Source organism: Anguilla rostrata, chromosome 13 (genome assembly GCF_018555375.3).
Source record: "Anguilla rostrata isolate EN2019 chromosome 13, ASM1855537v3, whole genome shotgun sequence".
In the NCBI taxonomy this organism is placed as follows: Eukaryota; Metazoa; Chordata; class Actinopteri; order Anguilliformes; family Anguillidae; genus Anguilla; species Anguilla rostrata.
In genome coordinates, this window is record NC_057945.1 from 33,806,508 (window position 1) to 33,819,716 (window position 13,209).

Genomic DNA, 13,209 nt, shown 5'->3' on the forward strand with positions numbered 1-13,209 from the left:
TGCCACCTATTTCTAACTTTAACCATAAAATGCAACCAAAAATAAAAAAAATTCAGTCTATAGCTGCCCAGTAGTTTTCACTGTTGGTTTAAGAGATAGCTATAAATGATTTTACAAACACTAATTTACTGTTTATGTGATACTTTTTCAAATACTATTAATAAACTGTTTTGATATACAGTATTGGCATACAGCATTTTCAAATATCTAGTATTTTATTTCAGGGCATATTTGATAATGCATTGAAATTCCTTTCAGATTTTTGGAATATACACAAGCACAGCCTCAGTATACATTTATGTTAATGCAAAACACAATGCAACCTTTCCCCCATATATTTGCAGTCATACTGTATATATTTGCCAAGTGATCGTAATGTATTGAGTCCCAGCAAAAACAACCCATTTGAAAAGCATTTGATGAACATATTTTAAATGTCCAATTTTATGTATTTATATTTTACTGGCAAAATGTGCATGAGAATGTAGTTGAGCACTTCAATTCAAAACACCATTTTATTTTATTTATTTGGTATACATATTGCATTTGAAAATACTGTAAAGACATCTAAATAAAGTAACTATAAATGCTCATATAATATGCATCTGATCCAGGGCTGTATAGAACTCTGCTAACTTCTTGACGTACAACCATTAAAATATTTTCATTGGGATACTAAATAATTATTAAAATTCATGAGGATTTTTTCATTGAGGACTTTGTCTTCGAATATAAAATAGCCTGTATTTTGTGACGGTTCAAATCACGCTGCACAAACCAGAGCGCCTTGGTTAAAGAATTAAGAGACTAGTGGTAACACGAATCGGTGACTAGGCTGTAGAATACTTGAGGTGTTGCACATACGCCATCTTCTTGCAAGCTGGTGTAAGTACAACTTTAGGACACATTTTGCTCAATATTCAAAACCTTGAACATAAAGTATGTACATCCTTTGACAGAGGGTGTGTCAAATACCGCAGGTCCCCATGTTCATTTTGTGAACAGCGGTTGCTTTGTCAATAGCCATTTCACACTTAGGCTATCTGTCAAGGCTCTCAGCTATGTCAACATTTGGTTTGGGCAACACAGGAGTTGAATCCTAGAAATAATTGAAAAGCAGAGTAGCCTATTGTCGTATGGACAACACCCAAGTTCGATTATGACACAATTTGTTCAGTTTTTTAAGGAAGTGAACACGGTGGCACAGTATGCATTAAGGCTATAGGTTGGCATGAGCAAGAGAAGCTGCACAGCTATCTCTATCATATGGCATTGTATATGCCAAATTCATATTTTTTACAGTCTCAGAAAATAATCTAGTGAAAATAATTTATCTCCGAAATGTGTTGTAAAAAGTCGCAAGCAATTTCAAGTTCACTTTCATTTCACTCTCACTTATAACCTATAACCTTCTTTCGTATAGAAATCATCAGGAAGTTCAAATCAATCCGATATAGGGGGTTCTGAAATTAAAGAGTGACTTTCAGTTTTACGTCATGCACTCAGACCACAATATAGTCACTACGCCTGGGAAACGAAATATCTGAAAATCAAAACAGCACAAGAAATTGTGAACAGCTACGCAGCCATTTTCAAGAGAACAAGAGAAAAATGTCCCGTATTGAGTGGCATTAGTCTAAACCAATGAAATGTTCTCTACTCTTTTGGTTTTCCAGTCGCGATGATGGGCGGGGTTACTTATGTGTAGCTTCAAGATGGCGGATGCGGTGTTTTGAGGAAAGGACACTGACTGTTTAAACAATTTCCAATCGTTTAGAAAATAGAATATTGAATATTTACAGTGAATGTTAGTGCGTTTAGGTATTTTTTGTTTTTGCCGGGGTAAAAGTAGTTGCAAGTAGAAATTGCAAACATGAAAGGCAAGGAACGGTCGCCTGTGAAAAAACGCTCACGGGCCGTGGATGACATTCGAGACAGGGGAGGAAGCCACCCGACCAGCAAGAAAATGGGGGCTCTTTCGGTGTCTGGTGGCAGCAACAACGGGAACAGCTCGACCAAAAGCGACGGTGGCTCGGCTAGGAGGAGTTTATTGGCAGAAAAACGTGAAAGTCGGGACTTCGATGGTCATGTTTCCAGTCGTACTGGGAGTAACCACGGCTACAGCAACGTTGCTGCCAGCTCGAGCAGCAAGAACCACACGAACCTTACACTCGAGCTGGCCACTACCAGGACCAATGCGCGCGTGGAACAGCGGCCTTCGCTCCCGAGTACCGAAAGTGAGTACAAGACTCTTAAAATTAGTGAGTTGGGCTCACAGTTGAGCGACGAGGAAATAGAAGATGGACTTTTTCACGAATTCAAAAAATTCGGAGACGTGAGTGTTAAAATAAGCCGGATTGGCGACGAGAGGGTGGCGTTCGTGAACTTTAGGCGGCCGGAAGATGCCAGGGCGGCAAAACACGCCCGGGGGAGATTGGTGCTTTATGACCGACCTTTAAAAATTGAAGCCGTATACATGAATAGGCGGAGGAGTCGTTCTCCCATTGAAAAGGACACTTATGCAACAGTGGCAGGACACAGGCATTTGCATACCCAACGACCTTTGTCGCCGACTGGCCTGGGATACAGAGACTACAGGCTGCAGCAGTTAGCCTTGGGTCGCCTTCCCCCACCCCCACCGCCACCCTTACCCAGAGACCTGGAGAGGGAAAGGGAATATGCTTTTTATGAGGCGAGGGCACGCCCTGCTTACATTGCAGAGCGTGCTGCTTTTCGTGAAGAGGACCTCATCTCCCCGGAAGATGATCAGAGAGCCAACAGGACACTGTTCCTGGGCAATCTGGATATCACAGTCACTGAGAATGACCTGCGGAGGGCATTTGACAGATTTGGCGTGATCACGGAGGTGGACATCAAGCGACCCAGCCGGGGGCAGACCAGCACTTACGGATTTCTTAAGTTCGAGAACCTGGACATGGCGCACAGGGCCAAGATCAGCATGTCCGGCAAAGTGGTCTGCCGCAACCCTATCAAGATTGGCTACGGCAAAGCCACGCCCACCACCCGCCTGTGGGTGGGGGGTCTGGGCCCCTGGGTCCCCCTCGCCGCACTGGCCAGAGAGTTTGACCGGTTTGGCACCATCAGGACTATTGATTACAGGAAAGGAGACACCTGGGCCTACATCCAGTATGAAAGCCTGGATGCCGCTCAGGCGGCGTGCACCCACATGAGAGGCTTCCCCCTGGGGGGCCCCGAGCGCCGGCTCAGGGTGGACTTCGCCGACACGGAGCACCGCTACCAGCAGCAGTACCTGCAGCCTCTGCCGCTGCCCCACTACGACCTCGTCGCGGAATCCTTCGTCCACCGCGCCGCCCCTGACGTGCTGAGGGTCAGAGAGAGGACTCCGCCCCCTCTGCACTTCCGGGAGAGAGAGCTGTACCCCACCGCCGAGTGGGCGGCGCCGGCGGTCCGGGAGCGGGTGCGGGCCGTGGCGGCAGCGGCGGCGGCGGCTGCCTTCGAGCCGCTGGAGCACCTGGAGCGCGAACGGCGGCCGCGGGAGGCCTGGTCCCTGGAGAGGGAGCGCGAGCTGCAGAACCGCGACCAGACCCGCAAGCGGCGGCTGCTGGAGGACAGCCGGCACCTGGAGCGCTCGCCCGACAGCAGCGAGCGCGGCCGCCGCCGCCACTGCCCCTCCCTGGAGCGCAGCCCCGGGGGCAGCAGCAGAGACGGGGGCCGCTACAGCGACTCGGAGCGACCCCTGCGCCCGGAGAGGCCCTCCCCGGCCCGGGAGCGCCACTCCAGCTTGGACCGGGCGCCCGCCGAGAAGAGGATGAAGGCTCTCGGCGTGGCGGAGGCGGCGGCGGCGGCTGGGCTCGGCGGGGCGGCCAACGTGGAGCGGGAGCGCAAGCGCAAGGTCAGCGAGACGTGCAAGAGCCCCGCCAAGAAGGAGGAGCGCTTCGACCCGGGCTCCTCCAAGGCGGCGCAGCTGGCCAAGCAGGACGGCCAGGGGCAGAAGCTCAGCCTGGCCTGGCAAGGCATGCTGCTCCTGAAGAACAGCAACTTCCCCTCCAACATGCACCTCCTGGAGGGCGACCTGGGCGTGGCGACCGGCCTGCTGATCGACGGCTCCACGGGCGGCAAGGTGGCCCAGCTGAAGATCACCCAGCGCCTGCGCCTGGACCAGCCCAAGCTCGACGAGGTGACGCGGCGCATCAAGGTGGCGGGCCCCAGCGGCTACTCCGTCCTCCTGGCCGTGCCGGGCAGCTCCGAGGGGGGGTCGTCGGCGTCGGACCAGGCGGCCTCCACCCAGCGGCCGCTGAGGAACCTGGTCTCCTACCTAAAGCAGAAGCAGGCGGCGGGAGTCATCAGCCTGCCCGTGGGCGGCAGCCGCGACAAAGACAACGCTGGAGTCCTCCACGCCTTCCCCCCCTGTGATTTCTCCCAGCAGTTCTTGGATTCCTCCGCAAAGGCCCTCGCCAAAACAGAAGAGGACTACCTGGTCATGATCATCGTCCGAGGAGCGTCGTAAAATGTAAAGGAAAAAAAAAAAAGGAGAAAAAAAAACATCAACAAGAAAAAAAAAATGTATTATAATTTATCAGCAACATTGCATGTGCTCTTTTTTGCATTATGGGATATAGCAATCGTAAATGTCCAAGTTTTTTTTTTCCTCCCTTTTTTTCCCCCCAAAATGGAGTTCCAAACAGAAAGGAATGTAGTGTAGCTATTTTGGCATTCTCTTGTAAAATGGTTCAGATTTGTCATTGTGATTTGGTTGTACACTCACATTATGGTCAGATTTTCTGGTTTAAGGAAGGCATTACTAAACTATGTAATTTTAATCCATACGTGATTAAATTACTCTTCTAGACAAGCTAACTGTCAATTTAGAATTTGGGTCTTGGAAAGTCTGCTTTCTCATCCATGAATTCAGATTCACCCGTAATGCATATTTTTTAAATGGAATATTAAGTTTGCAGCAGTTATGTGTTAAAATCTTTTTTTAAAGTCTATCTTGAGTTGCGACTGGTCTGAGATTCATTATCCCATAATGCATAAGGTTTTCTGTTATGTGGATGTGATTCTATTTTTGGAAACACAACCAAGTCTACTGTGATGTGTGTGTTTATGCAACTGACAGTTGGTATTATACTGCCTCCGCTCCGCTTAATCAGCATATAGACCTAATTTTCTTTCCCAGTTGATCAAAGCGTAACAGAAAAGTTCAGCTGTAATTTGCAGTCAACAGGATTTTATCACATTTTCCATCCTTTTGCTGGATGAAGCATAGCCTAAGCTATTTGTACAGACACAAGGCTACGCTAAACATTGCTGTAGAATTAGAGTAGTTTTTAATCACCTTAAAAACGAAAAGTACTTTTCGCCCCTCTGAAAAAAACAACCGTTACTTTTTAACTCTGGAGGCCGAAGTCCTGATTAAAACCCGTAGCGTGTGACAAGACTTTAATTGAGAATATATTTGATTTAGGCTAGGTGCTAAATCAAGTGGACAAATTTAATTTGGATTTGAAAATGTACGTAAATATAAAGAGATTATTTTTAATTGTAGGTTATTTCAAATTATTTTGTTATTGGTTTTTGTTTTTTTTTGTGAAACATTTAATCAGAAACGGAAGTGAAAACTGGCTCCATCACCTCTGCTTTATCAGAACTGGATCAAAGTGCTTGTGTGTGGTGTTACTGCAGTTTTGTTCACTAAGGATAATGTCAGCCATTGTCACCAGTTGTCAGGAAGCATACAGAAAATATGGTATGCATAGAGGCTGGGAAGTCTATCGGGGCATACAATACTTTGTATCCCATGATGGACAGTCTAAACAGGAGTACCTCTGCAGTTCAGAGGATTTTTAATCAAACGTTAAATGCTCTTAATAGTACCTGCTTGATTTAATAGTACCTGCTTGATTTAGTTTTCACAGCAATGGCTCTATTAACAGGTTTCTTACACTTTCAGTAACCCGCTTTATGGTTCAGAATCCAACAAGCATGTTTTTTCCCCCTTCTCAGTTCTGTCAGTTATTTATTTTTGGGCTTGGCACCAGTAAATGCCCGAGATCAATGTTGAAGGTCAGTAAGGTTGCATCTGCAATAACAGAAGTGCTTGAACATGTCAAAACAGAAAGCTCACTAAACAAAATCTTAGATTGTTTGTGACGTTTTGTAGTGGCCCTGTGCTGAATGATAATGAAGGTACTTAGGCTATATGAAATGCCCAAGAATTAAATAATTCTGTGCTTCAAGTTTTTTTTTTTTTAACTGAAAGAGTGAGAAATGTTGGTTGGCGTTTGCTCACGGTTTAGTCAAATTCTCAACCACATCGACTGGGGTAAAGTCTTCAGTTGGCTCACCACTTAAAAAATGCAAGAAGGAATAAGTACAAATAATATTCAGACAGGAATATGGCCCTTTATTTTGACAGATGGTCTGTTATAGTCCCATACCCATTTGAGCCTGTGAGACTATCATGGTCTTTAATGGAGCTTGTGTAATATTAGACGAACTGAGATCTGGTTGTAATTCATAACCGCTATTGGTACATAATCTATTAATAGCCATTGAGTACAGGGATATCTCTAGCAGGAAGCCCTTTGAAATATTGGGTTACAGATATCAGTATTGTTCTGTAATGGTTGAATTGCCTACCAGAAATACTATCCTTCAAGAAGTGCGCAATCACTGTTTGGTCTAATGTTCATTTTTTAAGTCCCAATTTCCAGATTGCTTGTAACCCCACAAAATGCCCCAATGGGGTATATGAGAGTTTGGTGAAATATTTGCATTTGAGTCCTTTTTTGAGTAAATTCTCTCGTTATGGTTATTGACATTTCTCAACAAAACCAGATGTGCATTTTGATTACTCTTGTGAAACTGTTGCCGGTGGCAGCACATTAATGTTATCTAATATTAAAGGGCCTTATTTTGAAGTTCACTCAAAAGAAACTGTTGGTTTTTAACTTCACTATGCACCTATACCTTTGTTTTTTTTTTTAGATAACATGTTTATTTCTTCAGAACAGATGCTTCTGGAACGAGTTTGTACTGTATGTTTTATTTTCATTGTGTTTTAAGCCTGCCACGTAACATTTGACCCGGACAATTGAGATATGGGCTTCGTGTTTGGTGCATGTTAATTGATAATGTGTTTCAAATCAATTTTAGATTTTATGCCAGGTTGCATTTTTTTGATGGATAATGTTTGGAATGCCCTAGATAATGTAAAATAGCATACTTAGCAACTTGTTGGTGCCATTGCCCCCTTTTCAATTTTAGGTTAATTTTGAAAAGACTTCTAATCATACATGGATATTGTAATTTAAAAAAAAAAAAAAGAAAAAAGGACTGTTGTCAGATTTCTATGTTAGGTGCAATCAAATGTTGTTTAAAACATCTGTATTCTTTCTCTGACATGTTCTTCAGCTCCAAGCAAGCCACACAGGACTGGATAACAAATTCAACCTGACAGATGGACTTTCTGTGCCTGGGAACAACCAAAAAAAAAAAAGCTTGTGTAAAGTCATACGGGAGCCTTTCTGATGAGGCAATGGAGAAAGCTTTCCGTATAGTATTTGTGCATTTTCACTAAGAGAGCAGCTTAGAAGTTGTGTAACTGCATTTGTGATGCCAGTTTCCCGTGTTTTAAGTGGAAAAAAATGACCTTTTGCTTTGTGCTGTGTACACCTGATTTCTGGGAAAAAAAATATTTGAGGAAACACGTCTGTGCACCTATGCAGCTAAGAAGTAGCTGTTCACACAAAAAAAGTGCACACGCACTTAATTGATTTTGTTTCAGTATCAATAAATTGTCTTTCTCTTGAGGAAAAAAAAAACACACATGTTTCTGCCTTGGAAGTGAGTTGAAGACACCCATTCTGACCTTTGTTGTGTTGCGAAAGGAATTGTTGCCGCACTTTAAGAGGCCGCCTGTCTGCGAGTGAGAAAGAAAAGCACGCCTTTTCAGTCCAGGAAGGAGAGGAAATAGAGTGAGAGCAAGGCAAAGCCATCTTTCAGTGTTGTTCATCAGTGTTGTTCATCCCTCTCCTCCCCCTTTTCGAAGAGTTCCTGATGGTCTCACGGTAAATGCCTGCTTGCCTTCGCCTGCCTGATTTGCACCCCCCACCTGCGGAGCGGGGGTAGGGGCGGGGTCACGTGTATTGGCTCCGCCCCCTTGGCCCTAGAGCCCGGGGGTCCTGCTCTGCGGCGTGAACACAGCGGGGGAAACGCTCCAGTGTAACCGGAGAACGGGGCCGGAGAGTCGGGTGCCCCCCGCAGCCAGTGGCCTTCCCTGGGTGGTTGTTGTTGTTGGTCCCGGTCGACTTGTCCTCGAGGTTGTGGCGGGGGGTGGTTTCCTCCCAAAGTACCTAAATGTTTGGCCCCTGTGGTGCCCCGTTTCTGCATTTGAGCGAGGGAATAGACCCGACGGCGTCCGTGCACACACAAGTGGGGGCGCGCACGCCGTGTACGGGGGTACTAGGCCGATGGCCCCTGCAGCCAGCTCCAGCACTGCCAGGAGAGTACCGTTCGAGAGCGGGTTCCTCCCGCCACAGAGGGGCCTGGAGCCGGTTCTGACGCCCCCGTCACCAGTTCCAGAGGAGCGGTCCTTTAACTCACCTTTCTGGCCGTTTGGTTTGTGTTTTCTCTCCAGTTATGGTTTGATTTTTTTTTATTTGATTTTTTTGGTTCTCATTCTAAAGCCTGAAGGAAGAGGATTTCCCCGGGGTCAGGGCTAGGAGTTGGGTTTCGCGTTTTCCTTTGTTGTCCTTGTTTTGATTTGGAGGGGGCCCCTGGCCGTCCCAGCCTTATGCGCCAGCACTGCCTTCCTCTCCTCTGCATGTGTCCTGATGACTGCGGTTTCCCCGGCAACCCCAGCACACTGCCCACCCATCCGTGCGACATCATCTTCTGCTCAGTGTCTCCTTGTGTGAACGGGGGAATTGTACAAAAACAAGAGAAACATAGTCGCTTTGATTTCCTGTACAGGGATCCATATTGCTTTTGTTGTTTTTTTTTCTCCTTTTTATCTATGATTTTGAAAAGATTAATTGAAAACTGATCCGGCCAGGAATCGAAGTGAGTTTCCACTGTCGGCGATCTGAAAGCAAGAGGAAAGACCTTGTGAATTTTCCGTGCGTGGAGCTGTGTTGTCCACCTCGTGGGGGACCCCTGTCCTGCTGTTTCGGTGGTCCTCTGCTCCTCCTCTCCCGCTGGAGGACCTACGTCACCTTTTCCTCTCGCTCTGTGGTGACAAGGAGGCGGCGTTTGGGGGCGTGGTCGCAGCTTCGACGCCCTTCAGCAAAGGTCACGTCAGGTAATGTGAGATGCTAATCAGGAGTTGTAATGGCCGCCTGCTGCAGAGGTGCGTATACATGGAGACCCGTCTCTCCTCTGTGGTTAAAAAAAACTCTACATGTGTACCACTTGGAATATCATATGAATATTTTTATAGATTTATTTTTGTATTTTATTTATTTTTTTAAACAAAAGTGTGCCACACCTCATTTGAATGACATTTTTGGTGATTGGGTGCTGACAGTTGTAGCAGCCAGAAAAATATCCTGAATGTCAGTTTGGTATTTTCACAGCATTATTTCAAACATGTCCACTGTGGCATCATATAACTTCAGGCTAATTTGTGTTCATGTTTTAAAAAGGTTACTTATTTTTACATTTTTTTGTAATTTGCCTCTCAATCGCATTGCTGAGGATGAGTATATTACAAGATTATAATCATGTAATCTTTTTCAAATAGAATAGAAAGAACCAAAAGAAGGTTTCAAACATGTCCTAAAGTCAGTGTATGTATATACATGTATACACACACACACACACACACACACACACACAATACATAAAAGTTGAATAATGCATCAAATGCATCTGAAGACTTGCTCTTTTGAATACTGTCCAATACTCTGCCAGTAGTCTACAGTTTAATGTCCATGGCAAATTTTCAGACCGTTAAGATGTGTGGTGCTGTTAGAGAATGGGCTTCAGCTATTATTTGTTGTACTCCGCACATTCCTGTAATATAAATATTTCCCATTTTGTCAAGTAATTGTAGCACGAGTATAAGGTATGGTGAAAATATTTGCGTCCTAAGCCGAACCAATACCTGTATCTTCCCAGTGTATTTTTGGGGCATCCATTTTGTAAGTCGTGTTTGCGGTTAACGGTAAGTCACCCAGTAATGGGCAGAATGTGTAGCAAGAGCAATTAACTACTAGGTCATGTCTTTTGTTGGGTAGGAGAACGTCTGCTCAGGCTGAAAATGGAAAAGGTATGAGGGGTAAACCCATATGGCTGCCAGTTTAAGATGACATACATGGCCTAGGGGAATGAGGAAATGCACTATATGGAAGAGGGCTGAAATGGTTCTGCTTGTCATGGAATGTTATGCTGAATTTTACTGAAGTAAATCATCTAGTAGCATCACAAAACAGTCTGGAATCTGACTAACTATAAATCTTTTTGGAAATGGAGCAGTGGGGTTAGGGGGGTGGGCTGGCTTGAGAATGGTGTTCCTTTTGCGTATGTGCTGGCGAAGGTAGGTGCTCGAAAGGTTCGAAAACATGCGGAACCATGAAGTAAAAATACATTTAGTCATCTTTCGTGACAGAAGAGAAGACAGGGCCTTGGTTTCACTGATCACCTGCTTGTCACAGTTACATCTACAGTTTATTAGTTTATTTTTTTGTGTGTGAAAGTGGTAGAGAGATGCAGGATGCTGAAGCTCCGTGTTTTTTTGTCCCTCTGTTCCTGCGAGCTGACCGCACCGTGGGGTCTCCTGCAGGGGCTAACACGACCGCGTCTGGTGAGCGCGATGGTCACGGGCGTCACGTGATCCGCAGGTTTCTCTTGACCGTTACGCTGCGTTTTTGCCATTGTTGTGTTTGGGTGGGGGGTGGGGGAGGGGTGTGTGTGTGTGGGGGGGGGGGCAATTACTGTAATGATGAATGCTTTGGCACTGCTTTAACATGTTAAATGGGTGTGCTTCCTTCAGCTTTTTCCTCCTAATTTTTGGTCCAGACCTGGGTGTTGGTACGGCCAGTAAGAGGGCCCTGTCCCTCCCGCGGCTCCGAGCCGCTCCACCCTGTTTAATCAGGCCGGCGTGGGGCCCCTTTCAGCGCCCGCATTCCTCCGACGTCCTCAGGCGTGTGTGTACTCAGCTGCAGGGGCAGACCCCGTCCGTCAGGGCGAGCGAGGAGAGCTCTTTTCTTACCTCCTTTCTGCTTATGCCGTCTTTGCCAGGGCCTCTAAGCTGTCCCCCCCCCCCCCCCCAAATCGTAGCGTTAAGGAACAGCAGAGGCCCAGTGCCTGTACCCGCCCCCCCCTCCCCCACCCCCCAGAGGTGACACTTTTATGGGATTGGACAATAAAAAGCTCCAAAGCAGCTCCTCCTCTTGGGTGTTTTCAAAGCCGCGATCATTGGTAGAGTGACAGGGCCAGTGTACGATATGCCCGTTGTAGTGCGTCTACCTTTTAGGTTACTTCCTGCTCCCTGACACCTCTTGCTTGACCTCAGTTCTGCAGAGCTCTTAGTGTAGTTGTTTGAAAAGTGGTTTGAGAAAATTGTCAATTGTGGTGGTGGCTTCTGAACTCCCAACCACGTGAGTTGTTCAAAGGGTCGGTGTTAACACCCAGCTTCCAGCTGGCAGGGTTAGGTATGCCAAGCCAACTCGGGTATATTTTGAAATCTATTCAGCGTATTAATTTGTATTTGATTTATTACGCATAAGGCCAGTTGATAATCTTACATTTGCACAAATGTCTTCCCTCAACAAAGGAATATGTCATTTATCGTGTATATTAAACCAAACTCTGGTACGGTCTCTGTAATCTGGGGTTGAAATGTTGGTATGAATATCCTGAATGTGCTTTTTATTTAAATTATTTTAGGAACGCTGCTGCCGCAATGGGGTTGCCTGTCTTTGGGATTCCCTCTGGAAGTACCATGGAACGAGACCAGGCTGTCACCTGCCCTTGTAAAACGTCAAGTGAGGTAAGGCCAGGTTTGTTGGGAGACCTGGGAGAGCCAGTTTTTAACTGAAAGTGGTGTTGGCATGGCGGTGCCCCACCCCCCACACACCGCACCACACAACACAGATATTTATTTATGTATGGTGGCGAATTAGGTCATTAAATCTCTTTGAGGTTCATGAAAGTTCATACAACCGCAAATACAAATCCAGATTATTTCTAGATCAAGATCATAAATGGGCTAGGCTGTGTGGTTAAACTGGCATGCTATAAATGGAAATTGAAACCAATGGGCCTGTATGTGAACCTTTACACATCCTGTGTGAGTGGCCAGGAGTGGGTGTGCAGAAATGCTACTGAGTGATAGTAACTCGCTTGAAGAGTTGGTGTGAGAGCTCTTCTGTCACGCTGCAGTCATTTATGTTTTATTTTGGCTTGGGTGCCTCCCTCCCAAGCCAGACTTTCCAGTCTTTCCTTCGCAGGAACCCTCCTTCCACGCCTGGGCCTCTCTGCTCATTTTTCAAGGTGTATCAGGTCCGTCTGCACTCAATTCCCGAAGGTTAATTTGCGCCTTTTAACTTTCTCGTACTAAAAACACATCTTGACCAGCACCGAGGGGGACAAGCGAAAGGCAGACGCCTGCGTGGGTAATGTAAAAGCGCTCTCTCTTAAATCGGTGCCCTGGCTTGTGACTCCACCCCCGTGAGCTGATGGGCTTTGTGTGTCGCTCAGGGTCGCTGTGCCTAAACGAGAGCCCGCCCACGTCCTGCGGCAGATCGACCGCACCTGGTTCAGAGGAACAACAGCGGTCGCGTCGTGGTGAGTACAGGCTGACGCTGTTGCCATGTCTTCACAGCTGGTGAGTTTTTAAATTTAAAACGGTCTGTTAGTAATTTATGCTTTTAAGGGGATCAGGGGTTCACGTAAAATCTGTATTTTGTAATGTTTTTGGACTTACTGGTATTTACCCTGTCTTTATGTAAATTTGCAGAATATATATATTTTTAAATAAATAAATAAAAGTTTATCTCACCACAAAAGTATTTGCATTGTGTTATTGTCGTGTGAATGACTGAGTGTAAAGGAACTTTGTTTATGGCACTTGATCGTGGGACCCATCGGGTATTATGAACCTTAGGAAGCCAGTCTTTTCAACAGTCCGCCCCTCCCCTCCTTGGCTCAGAGATCAGGTCGTTTCATTGCCCCACGCCCTGTTGATTTACACCTGAAGCACCACGCCCACACTTACCCGGG

At 46.0% G+C, this 13,209-nt stretch overlaps 1 protein-coding gene across 1 annotated transcript; it reads left to right on the forward strand.

Annotated features, from left to right (window-relative positions):
- The first annotated feature begins 1,693 nt into the window (after positions 1-1,693).
- On the forward strand, positions 1,694-7,810 carry LOC135237296 (RNA-binding protein 15-like). Its single transcript, XM_064304306.1, has one exon. It carries the CDS (start codon positions 1,874-1,876, stop codon positions 4,487-4,489), a length of 2,616 nt encoding a protein of 871 aa, XP_064160376.1. The 5' UTR covers positions 1,694-1,873; the 3' UTR covers positions 4,490-7,810.
- Positions 7,811-13,209: the final 5,399 nt, after the last annotated feature.